The sequence below is a fragment of the Phascolarctos cinereus genome, unplaced genomic scaffold (genome assembly GCF_003287225.1).
Source record: "Phascolarctos cinereus isolate Bilbo 61053 unplaced genomic scaffold, phaCin_HiC Scaffold_2;HRSCAF=192, whole genome shotgun sequence".
NCBI lineage: Eukaryota > Metazoa > Chordata > Mammalia > Diprotodontia > Phascolarctidae > Phascolarctos > Phascolarctos cinereus.
Window position 1 is genome coordinate 242,103,449 of NW_027555625.1, and position 16,802 is coordinate 242,120,250.

General features: G+C 41.4%; 1 protein-coding gene and 1 long non-coding RNA gene across 3 annotated transcripts in view; both read right to left on the bottom strand.

The window, feature by feature from the left end:
* Nucleotides 1–8,526, bottom strand: part of APCDD1L (APC down-regulated 1 like) — a 47,756-nt gene extending 39,230 nt beyond the window's left edge. Inside the window, exon 1 of the mRNA XM_020981456.2 lies at nucleotides 8,014–8,526. Within this exon, the coding sequence (XP_020837115.1) occupies nucleotides 8,014–8,050 (37 nt within the window). The 5' untranslated portion in view covers nucleotides 8,051–8,526. The remainder of the gene's footprint in view (nucleotides 1–8,013) is intronic.
* A 1,064-nt stretch (nucleotides 8,527–9,590) lies between these two features.
* LOC110205149 (uncharacterized) overlaps nucleotides 9,591–16,802 on the bottom strand; it is a 208,151-nt gene continuing 200,939 nt past the window's right edge. For both annotated transcript variants that reach the window (XR_002323513.2, XR_002323514.2), the window contains exon 8: nucleotides 9,591–9,852. This is a non-coding gene — a long non-coding RNA (uncharacterized LOC110205149). The remainder of the gene's footprint in view (nucleotides 9,853–16,802) is intronic.

Sequence of the window (16,802 nt, forward strand, 5' to 3'; positions counted from 1 at the left end):
ATGATGACGATGATAATGATGATGATGATGATGATGATGATGATGATAGATCACATTTACCAAGCACTTTAAGGTTGGCACAGTACTTTATATACATTATATCAGTTGATTTTCACAGCCACCCTGTGAAGTAAGTTCTATTATTATTCCCCATTTTACAGGTAAGGAACCTCTCTGAGGGGTGGAGAGGTTGGATAAATCACCCAGGGCCACACAGCCAGTCAGACATAGGATTTGAACCCAAATGCTCCAGACTCCAAGCCTAACATGCCAAACTATGCCAAAAAAAGAAAAAAAAATTCAAAGTAAGTCCTAATTGGCGGTCAAGTCAGGAGGCGGAATCCAATTCCATTCCATCTTCCAAATATGTGGAGGGACCTGAATACTGGGATTTGAAGTTTCGATTTCATTTAGGAGGCAGTGAGGAGCCAGTGGAGGTTTTCAGTAGAGGAATGACCCATCAGCACAATAAAAGTACTTAAAAAGTCATCTTCACAGAACTGCAACTTTATTGCTTTCAACCAACATGCATTCAATCTGCAGAGAGGAACAAACAGAAGAGGAGCAAAACTCTCTCTTTTAGAGAAGCCGGTAAATATTTTAAGGAATGTATCAGAATCATTTGCAATTAGAATTTTTTGTATTTGTAATTAGTATGTTCATCACCTGAAAGCAACTACTGGGGCTAAAGCAGTACTAGGAAGCGCTGCTATGGAGTTTTGCTACTAAGTAGATGAATGAATCTCCTACCAGACTAGTAATTTCCTTGAAAAGGGCTCTCTTCATAGCACAAGGACAAACTTCAGCACAGCATGTTCACAAACTCTAAATTAGCAGAGTCCCAATTAATTATATTTTACTTCTATATAAATTCAGGTGGGAGATATAACTTAGCAAAGAGAGATGATCCAGAGGGCTGTTAGTCACTATGTATGACTGTCATCGACAGACTTAACTATACGCTTTACATCATTATATCAGGAAAGGATGGTAAGCTTTGTTTTGTTTTGCTTTTTTTGGTGAGACAATCAGGGTTAAGTGACTTGCCCAAGGTCACACAGCTAGTGAATGTTATGTGTCTGAAGCTGGATTTGAACTCAGGTACTCCTGACTCCAAGGCCAGAGCTCTATTCACTGCACCACCTAGCTGCCCCTTTTCAAAAATTTTTACATTTTTTTTATTTTAAGGATGGTAAGTTTCAAAGTATCCCCTGAAAGGCAGGAAGAATTCTCTGCATACAAGTAGTATGTCATTATGGATGGACTTGGAGTCAGGAGACCAAGGATCAAATTCTGCCTCGGATGGACTTGGAGTCGGGAGACCAAGGATCAAATTCTGCCTCAGACACTTACTAGCTATGTGTCCTGGGCAAATCTTATAACCTCTCAAAGTCCCATTTTCCTAATCTATAAAATGGGGGTAATAATACCGTCTGGGTTGTTGTAAAGAAAGCACTTTGCAATCCTTGAAATGCTATAGAAATGTGAATTATCATTATTATTATTGGAAGTCTGTTGTTTAGTCATTTTCAGCTGTGTCCAACTCTTTGTGATCCCATTTGGAGTTTTCTTGGCAAAGATACTGAAATAGGTTGGCCATTTCCTTCTGCAGCTCATTTTGCACATCAGAAAACTGAGGCAAACAGGGTTAACTGACTTGCCCAGGGTCATACAAATAGAAAGTGTCTGAGGCTAGATTTGATTTCAGAAAGAGGAGTCTTCCTGACTCCAAACTCAGCACTCTCTCCACCTGCCAATTATTAGAGGTCATAAGATCCCAAATTTAAAGCTGGAAGGGACCTCAGAGGTCATCAAGTCCAACCCTTTCATTTTACAGATGAGGAAACTGAGATCCATAGAGTTTAATGTGACCTGCCAAGGGGCACACAGCTAATAAGTGTCTGAGATAGGCTTTGAACCTAGGTTTCCTGACTCCAAGCTTAGTGCTGTATCCATTAGATCACACTGCCTCTTTTTGTTTGCTACACTGCTTCTACAAGTAAAAAGAGTTAGCAGACAGGGTGAAGGGTTGTGACTGATGAGGGAGGTGGAACCGTGGAAAGAAAAGAGGGCAGGGCAGTCTTGTGGGGTAAATGTTTTACAATTGGTTCTCCAAAAAAGAAAAAAAAATGTTCACACATTTTAAAGTTTAACTTGCCATATTAACATTTTCTTCATAATTTTCTTGAGTCTGGACAATCAAAACATGACAAATCAACCAATGATTTGTAGTTTTTCCAATTCCCAGTGTGAATATACACATCAAAAATTTAACAATCAGCTCTTGCAAGCTGGTTCCAGCATACCACTAGGGGAGGTGACTAAAAATTGTGACAAATAATACTGATGCACACCACAGGCAAAACTTTTTCTTTTCAGCTATCTAAATAATTAAAACACAATTATAAAAATGGAAAGACTATACTTTTTGGGCCCTGAGAGCCAAAATTTTATTAGCAGCCTTGCTGGGGACCCTGATATTTGTTATCATTTGTTGTTGTTCATTCTTTGTTCTTGAAGAAGACCAATGACATCCTGAGGGTGATATCTTGACTTTTGAGTATATTGGATTTAAGTGAGGCAGATGTGTACAAAGTTATCAGCCTCATTGTGGCCTCCAGAGTCATTGGAGTCTATTGGCAAGACAAGAGTCCAGCCACCTGGAGATGGCTCAGTGTGTTGTAGGCAGTACAAGAGATGGAGAAGAGAATGGTGAGTGTGAGCTGGTGCTTACTGTTTTGTCTACAACACTCACAACCCAGAAGGTGGGTATAGGCATTTTATTTGCATGTGCTTACAGAGCAATCGATCAAAGGTACTCTCCAACCCATGGACCCCTTTCTGAGTCACAAGTCTTTTGTTGTGATACCTAAACAAAACAAAAGGAGACTGTGCAGTCAGGTAAGGGGCCAGCAAGAAAGAATATTGGAGAAAGAAATGGTAATGGGGAAGGAAATGGCAAACCACTCCAGTATCTTTGCCAAAAAAAAACCCAAATAGGGTCATGAAGAGTCGAACATGACTGAAGAGACTGAACAACAACAAGAAGGAAGAATATACCGACAAATAGGAAAAGTTTCAAAACAGTCACTGAAATCTGACTTTAATGTTAAGATGAGTTGAGGGTAAAAGGAAGAGTAGAGTTCATTTGCAATTTCAAATGAACTTCTGCTCCACAATATGTTCTTTCTCTAGGCCTGTTAGTTCTCTTGATTAGAGCAGCATGCTCTTGAGGTCAAAATTATGACCTCTTTTTATCTGAGTTGGTTAGTTTTGCCCTGTTCAATGGCCTTGGACATTGGACTCTGGCTGGTCAGAAGGGGTGGAGAAAGAGTAAAGATGTTAATGAGGAAAATCACTGGCATTCTTTGGAAGATTCAAAGTGAGCATCAGTGGTAATACCTACATACGTGAAAGGAAAAAGGGATTCACATAATTCTGAACCACAAAATCGTATAAAGAGAAAGCTAGGATGTTTGGGGGAGGGAGAGCACAGCTCTTATCTTTGAGATGGTTCAAAATAAAGTAAGACAACTACATCCTTTAAGAGATAAAACTGTAAGAGAAAAAAATTAGGTCAAATGGGTCATTAACCTGGTTCTATGATATCCTCCATCTTCTTAAGCCATTAGAGGATGCCTGAGCAAAGGGAAATTTTCATTCTTTAATCACTTATTTTCTAAGAAGCTCTCTTCTAAATAATAATTCAAGCAGCTCACAGGTTACTTAATGTTTAGAAACCTTTTTTTCCTCACAACAATCCTGTGAGGCAGAATGTATTAGCCCCAAATAACTGAGGCTTACCATCAAGAAGGCTGGTCAACAGGTGACTTTTTTTGTTTAAGCTTTAGCAATCAAGAACACTCTCTACTGAAGAATAGCAGGAATTTTTACCTGTGTCAGTGCACTGAGCAATATTTACACGAATTAAAAACCATGGATCCTTTAAATGTTGAAGTATAATCACAGGAACTAAGACTTTAAGAAATAAAGTGACTTGGTCTATAGAATTCTGAAATCATAGAATCTTAGAGCTGGAAGAAGCTTTAAAACTCCCCATGTTTCTCCAGTTAAGGAAACTTAGGTCCCCAGAGAAAAAGTGGCTTGCTCAAGATCACATAGAGAATCCCTGACTACACAAAAGAAGTTGGGTCAACTTTGGATCCATCCTAATATGACTGTTCCAAACTCTAATACTCCAATACACCAATGGATCTGTGATCTCACTGATATGGGTAATCTCCCCAATGATGCATTTATACTCCATCCCTACCTGTTCATTCTGTGGGACCCTTGTCCATGTCCCACCATCACTTGAGGACCTAGAAGGCCACATGTGGCCTTGAGGCTGAAGGTTCCCCACCCCTGCTCTAGGGTCTGCTTTTCTAACATTCCCTTCAATATCCTTAGATCCTTAGTTCCACTACATGGGCTCAGCTCCTCCACCTTTACATTGGTTAATTGGATATCAGTTTCCCATTTCAGGGTCTTTTGGAAGAGATCTTAAAAAGCCCAGAGTCGATCAGCTTTATACAAATATGGCCCTATGGCATTTTTGGTTCTGTGAAGAGCTTGTTCTGCAACTCTTGGCTGAATATGTTGGACCTACTGCCAGTCTCAGCATTTCATTCTTTCCCTACATTGTCAGTTGTCTAATCAAGTATAGTCAGCCCATGTGAGTTTGAGACTTTTTTTTTAATGGCCCCATTCCTTTGAATTGGGCCATTGAGCATAATTTTGCAAACTTATTTTTGCATGGAACTATTGCATCTTGGAAATTGTATGAGAGTTCACTTTTGCTTAAAGCTTCAATTAACATATTTAAATTTCAATGTATTATACAAAAATTTTTTTCCATTTATACCTCTAATTCATTTCTGACACAGTTTTAAAATCAAAGAAACTCCATTTTCCTGAAGACACTCATTTTGAGTTAGATGACTATTGTTTTGATCAGAAGATAAGCCCAGCAGTTGGACACAGTGATTTGTCTATGAGGAATGGCCTCATGAAAAGGTAGGTAAGGGCAGGCCAAAAACCTATTTCATAATAATAATCAATAAATATCTAATTTGAGTGCACGTTTACTATTATATGAGCTTGTTTATGTACATTTTCTTCCAGTTTTGTACTTTGTTTCAATATCCAGCCAAAAATCAACAACTAATTCATAATATAAAGCTGTGATTTTATTCTAGTTACTGTTTCCATAATAACTTTGCCATGTTACAAACTATATGGATATAGATAAAAATGAGGCTGATTTTTTAAAATGAAAAAAAATTGTGGTTTCTCCATTTTCCCCTCAAGCATAAATTGTTGAGTAAGGAGATTTTCAAAAGCCAGAAATTGCTATGGAGAAAACCAAAGCTGGAATCCAGAACTAGAACAAGATGCATCTGGCAGAACAAAGTTTGGAAGAAGGCTTTGCTTTAAAGTGTATTTCCCCACAACTTAGCACATGTCATTTATGATGATGGAGTTTGCATACACAAGGGTGATCTAGCACAAATGGGAAAAATCAACATCAAAATTAGAAACTACCTAAGCAATGCTGTTTTTCTTGGGGCTACATTGCCTCTTTGATTTCCTGGTCCTTTTGAAAAAGAATAACAAAATTCATCCAACCTAGTGATTTCAGAAAGATTCTTCTGAACTATAGCCCTTCAAATTGGCTCATTTTTGAAGTGCTGCCCATCTGAATTTACTCATTTTTTAAAATGCAATGTACAGTTTCTCCAGAAATTAAAGGGAAAAAAGAATTCAGACATGCCTTTACTTATGAGCCTAAATTATGTAACCATGAAAAGGATTAACTGTGTTCTGCTTCCTTTTATAAAGCAAAGGACTCCTCATCATCTCTGGTGAAAATAACTTTCTAAGTGTTAAGTGGGAAATAGTACCCAGCTTAGAGCAATGAATTTCAAAGACTCCCGAAGGGGGGAGGCAGGAAATATTCACCATTTACAGTCATCTGTCTCTAAATTTTAACACAGGAAGACTCCTACAGCCACGGCTAATATCATTACTCAGTCCTCCCTCATCATATTCGATTAATCTTGGTTTCTCTCTGGCTCAATCTGCCTGATTTGTTGTGGCAAAAGGTCACAAAGAGAGAATGACGAGAGAAAGGGCTGCAAGACTCCAAACGTCGGAGCTTCGATGCTGTAGTTTCAATGATTTTATTGGCAGAAGGAGTACAAGTACTGCCAAAGTCAATAATACCCGGGATCTGTGTGTCCGGAGCTGCAGGTTTCCCAGTAGAAATGTGTCCCCATTTCTCATTACTGTCCCCCTCCTGTGTGTTGGAAACAGCTGCTACCCTAGGCTGCTTTTCCCATCTCCCTCTTAGCACCCCTCCCCTTCCCATTATATTAGATTTTCTTCACTTCTTCCCCCCCTTAAAATAGAAGAGACTTACTGTTTCTTATTTTTCCTACTTCAAAGGGTGAACCTTTCCCCTACTTTTGTCTTACGAACTGAAAGGTGAAGTGGGGGGAGGGGTGTGCAGGGCAGCTCTATGTGAACTCTCACCTCCAATCCTGACAGCGAAAAGTTTTTTTTTTTGATGAATGGATCTTTTTTGATGAATGTACCTATAAGGCTTCAAACCGCTAAATTGCCCAACCCTTTGACCTTCCTTCATCTCCCCCACTTCAACTCAGAACAGATTTTTTTTTTAACACACTCGAATTCGATTGTGGAAATACTGTTGATTTAAATGTCACCGAAGGAAGAGCTAGTATCTGGTTCATTACCTATAGTACTGGAAGAGAAAATGTGGGGGAGTAAATAGTTCGTATTTAATCACATATGAGAGACAGAGATATAGAGACAAAGACGGACAGGAGTGGGGAGACAGAGATCCTAAGAAAGATCTCATAATCTCTTGAGACAGAAGTAGAGACAGAGGTGTAGGGACCGAAAGACAGAAGACAGAGACCAAGAGAGACAGAAGAGGGAAAGGAAGGAGAAGGTGGTAGAGAGAGATACACAAAAAGACAGAGAGACATAGTTTTGGACTCTACTATGGAGTATCTGAACAGATCAAGTTATCAATGGGTCCTTTTTAAATCAAGTAAAATTTTACTTGAGAGAGACAGAGACAGAGACACAGAGACTGAGACACAGAGAGAAGAGAGAATTACGGGAATCCCTGAAATTTATCTGTTCCAGATACCTGAATTTGGGGAAACGCTGGAGAGGTTGGCGAAGGGGAAGTTCATTAGAGTTCCAGACCCCGGGACCCTCAGGCTAGACCATACCGACCCCAGCCCTGGAGGAACCTGGAAACTGCCAGACTGCGTGTGCGGGGCTGAATTTGCCGGCGTAGCATGTGGCTGGGCCAAGTGGCGTGAAGGCAGCTTCCTCTAGGCCATCTCCTCACTGGAGCTCCGGGGCTGACTCCCATCTACCCCGCACTCATGCCCAAGCTTCAAGATTTCTGGCCTCCAAGGAGGGAGCTTTGGCCCTGGATACTCCCAAACTCCAAGCAAGGATTCGCGAAATCTGGGAACCCACTCCTTGGCTTGGGGTGTGTGGGTGGGAGCAATTCAGCTGTCCGGCTGCGCTGGGCCAGGCTGCCCGGTAGCTCTGTCTGCCTGCCCCGCCCCGAGGGCCCTCCAGGGCCAGTCCAGCCGTTAGCCCGCCCCGCAGTCCAGTTCCCGCGGCTCTCGGCACACGTGAGCCGGCAGGTGCCTGAGTTAGCTCGGAGGCGGGCTGCTGCGGCAGGGGACTGAGCCCTAGCCCGAAGCTGAGCGGCGGCTCTAGGGCTGAGGGACTGAGGAAGAAGGCGAGAGAACAGAGCTGGCGCGTGGAACGAGGGGGCAGCTTCACCTGCTCCGCAGCCAAGAAAGCGATAGTACGGCAGAGAGGCTTTAGCAAAAGCCCTCCACGACCCCATCCCAAACAAAGAGAGATAGGGGCTCTATTCCACCCTCCCCAATTCCACTGAGCATTCCTTCTTCCCCTCCAGGCTCACATAGCCCTCTCAGCTCCCGCAGCGTAACCTACCTCCAAGGAACACGAACAACCACAATTTGGGGACCATGGTCACGAGCTTCCAATTCTCTCCGACAGGACCCCCCGCCCCGTTTTCCCCGCCTTCGCCCGAACTAGCCGCACAGGTTGGATACGCCCTAGCGTCCTCACTGCTGCTGACCTTCGGGACCTCCCGGGTGGCCGCAGGACCCCCGCGGGGTTCTCCAACCTGCCCACAAGTCCATCCGCTCTGCAGAACTCTGCACGCCTACTGCCCCAGTCCCAAGACCCAAAGGGCGGGCGGGTGGGAAGAAAGGCACTCAACAAGAGATGTGTCTTCCGAGCCAGTCACTCCAGTTTCTTACGGCAGTTAGCCCCGAGCAAGGATGGGAGGGAGGAGAGGACGCCTGGGTTCCTGGCCTGTGGATCGCACCGGGACTTCTGTCTCAAAATGCGTGTCCCCCGCCTCTCTGCCACCCCCACCCCCCACTACACAGAAAGACACGCACTCGCAGCCTGTTGATAGTTGTAAAGGGAGCTTTGCAGTCATAGGTTCAAGTTGCCAGAAGAGGAGGAGACTGCTTTCGGTGGGGCGCACACACATTTACACACACACACACACACACACACACACACCCTTGCATCACACCCAGCTGGCCCAGCCCCCCGGCCATCATCTCCTGCTTCATCACCCTTGGAGGAAAGTGGCCTTTCCCCAACCGAAGAGTCTGTCCAAGTCTCCCACTGTTCGAGTGAGCATCTCCCACCAAAGTTAACCCTCTCCACGTACATTCTCCGGGACTCTTGGGCCAGCGAGCTCCCTCAGCACCTTCCCCGGTCGCTTCGGGCCCCAGGGCATCGCCTAGTCCCAGCACAGCCCAGCCTTGCACAAGCAACTAGAGAGAGATGCTCTTCCTGATTAGGGACCGACAGTGCCCGTAAATAGTGCCAGGAATAGGACCCTACCAGGAGGTAGACTGATCGGAGAAGGTCTTTCTCTTTGGGTAAATTTTCCCAGTCTCCTCCCATCTAGGAAACCATAGTCCACAGTACTCAGACGTGTGTTAACCAGCCCCCATCTCTTGTTTCTTTCCCATACTTCAGCTTTACCCATGCACTCATTTTTTTTTTAACTGGAAGAATCTGTTTAGACTGGGAGCAGCCCTCAGCAAAAGAAAACCTCAGGAAGTGGGAGATGATTATCGAAATCATAGGGTCTGGAGTTGGAAGGGACCTTAATGATGAGCTAGTCCAGCCCCCCCCATTTTACATTGAGGAAACTGAGGCCCAGAGCTAGGAAGTAACTTGCTGTGGTTCACACAGCACGCTGGTGGAGTCCAGATTCAAACCCAAGTCTCCTGATTCCAAATCTAAAATTCTTTCCACCACACTACGAAGCAACACTTCCACTCCTCACTCCTCACCTTCTAGTTTTGGCTCCCAGTAGACCTAAAGACAGACTTAAGGCAGGAGAAAGGACAATGAGATAAGTGTCTGCCTTTTACCTGTAAGAGTCCCCACCTCCTCCTCCCACTTATCACCTCAGAGAATTCGAATGACAGTTTTCCATAGAAAGGCTAAATGGAGACACAAATGAATAACTCAGTTACCTGATTTGTAAATGCTTTTTAAAAATAGAAGATCTACAGAATAACTGAAGTAAAAGTGTGGCTTTTGTTTGAATTCTTCGGATAATTTGCTGTGTTCAAAGTAAACTGGCTACAGAGAGGGAGGGAAATACTCCAGAGCCTTAGCTGCTCTCAGAAGTTTATTCTTAAAGTCGATCTTTGTTGGTTGACAGGTTCAGGAAGTCGGGTGCTGAAAGATGCCGCCTCATCTTTGAGTTCCTCTCCAGAAAACTAAATGAGGTTCCTGGTTTAAAAAAAAAAAACAGATGCAAGTAGACCTGTTAAAACGTGAGAATGTGGATTTTCCTTGGCTTTATTTTTCTACTGGGGCAAAAGAGCAGAGCTTGACCAAAGCAGAAATTTAAGCCCAAATGGAAATGTATATCTATGTAAGGAAAACGATCAATTTCCTTCCTGAAAATGACCCTACCCCACTACTTTCCCATGTGGATTATTAGCAACAGGGTGAGACAAAGCAGGGATTTGCTGAAAGTGGAATTGGTGTGAGCTCTTCCTTCTAGACTATGCAAAACCACATATATTAAAGCCATTCAGATGAAGGGGGTCCCTTTTCTTAGTAGAGACTAGAAGTTAGCAAAGTTATTTGTGACATTTACACAAATCCTGGGTCTAGAACTAAACATTTTTAAAAATATATATAAATGCATACTTAATGGTGTAGACCCCCGAGGGCTGTTGACTGAAGAGTCATTGTCTGCTCCAAGAAGAGCCCTAGCAGCCAGTCTGTGGTTTAAAGTTGCTGAGGAAGATTACCAACAATTAACATCTTGGAAGGGAAGGAAACATATTAAATGTGGCTGCTTGATCACAACTAGGTTCTTTCAAACCTAGACACATGCATAAATTAAAAGGAGAAACTGACCCAAAAGGTATTTTGCCTAGTTATTTTTTAAGTGCCTTCATGAACTTCTGCCATCCTATTCTTTACCTGGCCATTGTACTTGGAGTTTGAAAAGAAACTCAGTTGCAGGGTCAGTGACACAATGGACTCTATCTCCTGACCTAGCCCAGAATGGACACAGGATACAGCACAATTTTCTTTAAGTACTTTGTCCAGATCTCTCCTTTGCTCCTATCTATTCCATTCTATGTTTACCTGCATACATATCATATTCCTGGTTTTAACCTTGGAGATGATCTTGCTATGGAGGTGGAGATGGAGGATGGAGGATGGTCTTGTTATTTACATTTCTACTATTGCTAGCACTTATAATAACTCAAAATTATATATCACTTTAGGTTTTATAAAGCACCTTCCTTATAGCCTTGTGATATGGGTAGCTTTTCCCAGCTTTATATCCCAACTAGTTTAACATGAATGTTCAAATGTCTACTGAGTTGAATATACCTAAGAATGTTTGTTAAATGAATTCATTAACACCATCAATAACAAAAAGAATGGTGAGAATCATTATGTGGAATGCTTTATGGATAGCATGAAATTTTTCCACTGTTAAGGTCAAAGGATCATAGATTTAGAGTTGTAAGGGACCTTAAAGTTCATTTGGTCCAGTTCACTCATTTTAAAGATGAAGAAACTGAGAGCCAGAGAGGGTAAAGGACTTACCAAGATGATACAATTAATAAGTGATTGAGCTAGGATTTGAATGAAGATCCTTTGACTCTAAAGTAAGCATTTTTTTCCATTATACCCCATTGCTACTTTATTTTGACAATCATCTTGTCCAAACTCTTCATTTGGTGGAGGAGGAAACTGAGGATCAAATCCCACAAACATTTATTAGTGCCAGGCACTGTGCTAAGTGCTGGGGATATAATTAATAAAAAGACAGACAGACCCTTCCCTCAATGAGCTTACAATCTAAAAGAGACAACATACACAAAGAGGTAGAAAACCAGAGTAAGGGAAGAGATGGGTCACCAGCAGGTGTCCAATGAGGGAGCATCTTGTTGCATGGAGCTGAAACCAGGCAGGGCAGCAGAAGCCAAGAGGAATGACCTGAGAGTTCAGTTTCTGCCCTCTATGAAGGAAGGCATTGGGAGGAGATTGGTACTCCATCCTCTAGTCCTCAGTCAGAGGGGAGAAGAGGCTGAGGGAGGTGGAGTTAATCAAGGCTTGAGTTAGCAGCATGGTGGTGAGCAGCATGGAGGGTACCTTCTTCCAGCTTAGAGTTTAAGCTGCCTGAGGCATTGGGAGATTAAATGTTTTATCCAGGGTTACATACTCAATTTGTGTCAAAGATGCATGGACTTGAACCTAGTTCTTCCTGGCTCTGACCTCTCTATCCACCAGGCATGCTGCCTCTTTTCCTGAATATATGTTAAAAACAAAAACAACAACACAAAAGGTTGTCTTTAGCTTTTTTCAGAAGCCTCAGTTCATTTTAAGCTTTAGCACTCTAGACATCATTCTTCCATGAAAATGTTATGCTTATGTTATTCATCCTCCTTGCTTCCTTTCTGTACTTGCCTTTTTAAAATCTAAATTGGTTAGTGAGTTCCATGTGGATTCTTTCCCCCCTCCCCCACCTCTTTGTACAGCTACATTTACCATTCTTCATCAGGTTTGCTTTTTCTTTGTGTCTTGAGAATTTCATTCTTGAGAACTCATTTCTCTTAGGGTGATTTTCCCTAGACAATTTTAGTCCGTAGGGACTTATCCTTTCTCTGAACCCTTTGAAATCTGTTCACCCTAAATCTAGAATGTCTGTTGGACTATTCCCAGCTATCATTTTCTCCATCATAAATTCTAGTCATTTTCCCCACTTCTCCCAGGTTCCCATTATTTCTCCACATCAGTAATGAATTCTTCCTTGTTGGTGAGAATAAGATCTAGAATTCCCTATTATTGGTTCCTTCACCTCTTGAAAGACACAACTCCAGTTATCAGGATGTAACTGTCAATGTGCACTGTTTGTTTTATTTTTGTTTGTTTGTTTTGTTTTGTTAGCTTCAGGTAAAAAGATGCTAGAATAGATTGTCAAAATATTAGAAGTAGAATTTTAGAATCTAATCCCCTCATTTTACAAATGAAGAACCCAAGACAAAGTAAGGTTAAATGATTTGCCTAAGGCTACACACATTGGTGGCAGAGGTTTTTGAGAGCAAAATTGAATGACCAAATTAGGTTATATGAGCTAGGAAAAGTCTCTGTAGGATAAAGCCCAAGAAGAACCAACTGAGTTGCTCCTACTAGCTGGTTCTTGACCCAGATCTTGAAATTGTGGTCCCTAGTCCTGAATTTATTTTGTTTTCTTTTAGAAAACTGTAATGAGCAGAATTATTAACAAGTGAAAGCTTTAGGAGAGCTCATAGAAAAGTTTTATATTTTCCCCTCCCCTATAGTTAAGGTAATCATTTTTAATATTGGTCACTGCAGATTTCTAAATTCTGATTTGAGACTCCCTTTCTGGGAAGTTCATTCTTCTACTCACAGCAGTTAAGTTGGAGCTGTTCCTAGGGGCCACTACCTTTCTGAAAAATGTCTAGGTAGGTATAAATGAGGCATGTCAGAAAGAGACTTTCCATATGTTGGGAGATGAAAAAAGACTGTTATTTCATGTACTATGTTTACAAGCAAATAAAAGTCAAAGTAGAAGAGTTGCGTAAGAGTAACACTCGGTTTTAACATCTCCCTTCTCTCCCATTTGATATTTATGTTTATCAATGTTAAAATTCCACACAAGGGTAATATTGTGCTATAAAAGTATCTCCTGTGATATAAGTGCTATGGATAAGGGAGCTTCATAGTATTATGGATGAAGAAGAGCAGCCCAGTGACAAGACCTTTGCCCATAAATTGGCTCTGCAACCTTAGGGAAGCTACTTAATTAATGAACCTCTGTTTTCTTATCTTAAAAAAAGAAAGGGGCTGGACCAGATGGTCTCTAAGATCATTTCCACCTCTACGATGCTGTGGCTCTATGATGGAATCAAAGAATTGACCTTCTCTTGTTATGTAATAAACTAGTAAATGTGATGCCATTCCTTGAGTTGTAAAAAGAGATGCTTGCGCAAAATCAATGATGGGGTCATACAATGCAACTACCACTTCGATCCTCTTTAGTATCTTGTACTCCCAAGCCCACAATTCTATACACTGAAAATAGGAAGCTGAAAAGCAAACTTTCCCTGAAGTCAGAGGCTGAGGTGTTGCCTTAGCCAAGGGATTCTATAGGAGCTGTTAAAAAAGAAGGCAGGATACAGGGAAGGGTGTTTTTCTTTCTCCTTCCAGCACCAGGAGGCTGTGTTGTTCATAGCCTTCCAAATGCCAGCAGGGGAGAATCAGGTTTGGTCTTTAATGAGTGTTTTTTATAAACTTTGGAACACCTGCTTATTATCCTGCAGTAGATAATAATAAAAGTAACTCACATTTTTCTAGTGCCTTAAAGTTTACAAAGCACTTTCCTTGTAACAACATGTGAGGTAGGCAGTAGAGGATCTTTTTTTGTTTTGTTTTGTTTTGTTTTGTTATTAAATAAGACCTGGAATTTCATGGCCATGGGGAGCTCCCAGGAAGCGGCTCCTTTAGTTAATGAAGACTGCCACCTTCTCTGCAATTGATAATCTTAGAAAGATGCCTGGGGCACTGAAAGGTTAAGGGACTTCACCACACAGCCAGTGTGAATTAGCAGGAGGACCTGAATCCAGTTTACCCAGTGCTAACTCCCTAACCACTACACTGGACTGCTTCTGAAAGGATAACACTCCCCACGTTTTCTTGTTACAGAGAATCAATATGATTCCACCTATGTTCTAAAGAGTGATATGAGAGCTCTGGCCTTGGAGTCTGGAGGACCCGAGTTCAAATCTGGTCTCAGACATACAACACTTACTAGCTGTGTGACCCTGGGCAAGTTGCTGAACCCCAATTACCCAGCAAAAAAAAGAAAAAAAAAGAGTCATCTGTAAAAGGATTTTTTAAAATTATTCAGTCATATTTGACCTTGCTATTTGTGGACACTTTTATAGAGAGTCCTACTCTAATTTATATTTTATGGAAATTCAGATTCACTTAAAATATACTTGGAACTATAGAAGCTTCCACCCCAATTCCAGATAAAAGCTGCAAATGTATTGAAAAGCAAGCGTGGCCTTTAGGAGGCCCATCACTTTCCTTTGTGGGTCTCAGTTTCTTCATCTGTAAAATGAGCGAGTTGAATGTCCTTTAAATTAGCAGCCAGCTCTGAAATCACATAAGGATATGTCTATGAGGCTCAAGTGCAAAACACCATCTTGCTTTCTGGCTATATCTATAGTCAGCCACAGTAGCATATTTTAAAAAGTGTTTCTGTACCAGTTTCTCTTCTTTTTCTTTTTTCATTTACTCTTCCAAACAACAAGTTTGATGGAAATTTATCCTTGAGTTGATCGTTATGGACACAGCCAGGGTCAGGGGAATTCCTGATCATGTATGAAACAGGTTGTAGACCTAGTGGTCAGGGCTCATTGCACATCCTGCCTTTAAAAAAAATAAAAGCATTAAACCACATCCTCCTCCTTTGAATCTCCAAGGGGAGTAAAACTCAGGTCTTTATTGCAGATATGATGGCTATCTGAGAAATGTAGCTCCCATGTAGCTCCCAGGAAAGGCACTCACTTCTATCCTCACCAAGAGATATTGTCCAAAACTGTGGATTGTTTTTCTTCTCCTTCCTTCCTTCTTCTCTTTCTTTCCATTCTCTTTCTTTTAATTTTTTCTTTTTTCTTCTTTGTTTTAGTTCTCTTTCTTTTTCTTCCCTTCCTTCAATGCTAATTGATTGATAGGTTGATTCTTTCCTTCCTTTCTTCCTCCATTTCTCCCTCCTTTCCTACTCTTTTCCTTTCTTAAGCTAAGATGACCGTAAATGCCAAACCGGCATTTATGGGAAGAGCAAAGTGACATAGCTCTTCAGGCAAGATTGTACCTGATGTCAATATCAAATTGCTAGGTGCCAGGGCAAACTAGTCTCTAGGACTTATGCAACATCTCTGCAGATAAAAAGCTAAAGGGCAGGGCCTTATACATAGTACATACTTAATAAAATTTTGAATAGAATTGGACTTGTGAAATAATTTTTAAAATGTCAAATTAAGGCTTGTCTACCACAAGAACTACTAAATCAAATGCTTTGAGCAACTTTTTCCAGGATAAAAAAAAATTGGTTTCATAGATGGATCCTTTTAAGCTTTTCTATATACTGACTTAGATTAGTGGTCCTGCCTCCTAATAATCTTTGGTACTTCTGCTTAGGCACTGAGCAGAACTAACTATATTGACAAAATGTCAGTTTTGTTTACAGTGGATTGACCTGGGGTTTGCTTAGCATTTTCTTTGACATTTCCACACCTATCAATCATCCCTAATCATTCCAGTAAGGTGAGTGACAGTGACGGGGATAGAAATGGTATTCATGGTGCTAGCTCAGGTTAGCTGTCTCTGTAGCTGATTTCCTTGGTTTCAGTTTAATAAAAAATTAAAATGAGTGGAGACTGTATTTAGTTGATGCTGAAAAATAACATTTGTTATCTTGACAACTCTTGAATCACTAATTTTCTTTGCCTCCCCCTATTTTTCAGCCATTTGGGGGCTGTCATGATAGACAGCTATGGTTGGAGGATGAATCTAGTTGTTTGTTGGTATTTTATGAAAACATGAAATATCACATTTGACTTGCCTTCTATCTTCTCTTTAAGTAGTTATGTAGTTATCCATGAGCTTTACTCTCCTTTGCATCACAGACTTGCCACTGAAACTAGCAAATTGATCTTAGGTAAAAATACCTTTAGCTGATAATTTGGAGAGCTTTCAAAACCATTTGAGCAGAGCCCTTGTGGTTAATCAGGCATCCTTCTGAGGGTAGTCATCGGGCAAATAATGAGTGTCATGCCATCCTGCAAGGTGTTAATTAAGCAAAATTCAGGCCCATCACTAGTAGAGAGAACTGAGAACTCCATCCATGGCTCTGTGGGCTGGTGGCCAAGATTTGGGGTCTTAACAGTGGGGAGAGTAAAGGGAGCTGGGAAATCCTGGAACTGCTCAGGGGAAAAACAAACAGAAAACACTATTTTTTCCTTTCTCCCTCCCCAGCTCCACCCCCCCCTCCAACCTCATGCCTCTTCTTTTTTTTTTTTTGGCTATGACTAATGTTCAGTGTTTAGTCTCTCCCCTCCTCCCCCCCCACCCCTGTGAAATGGAATTTTTTATCTCTTAATTCATTCTAGGAGACAAAA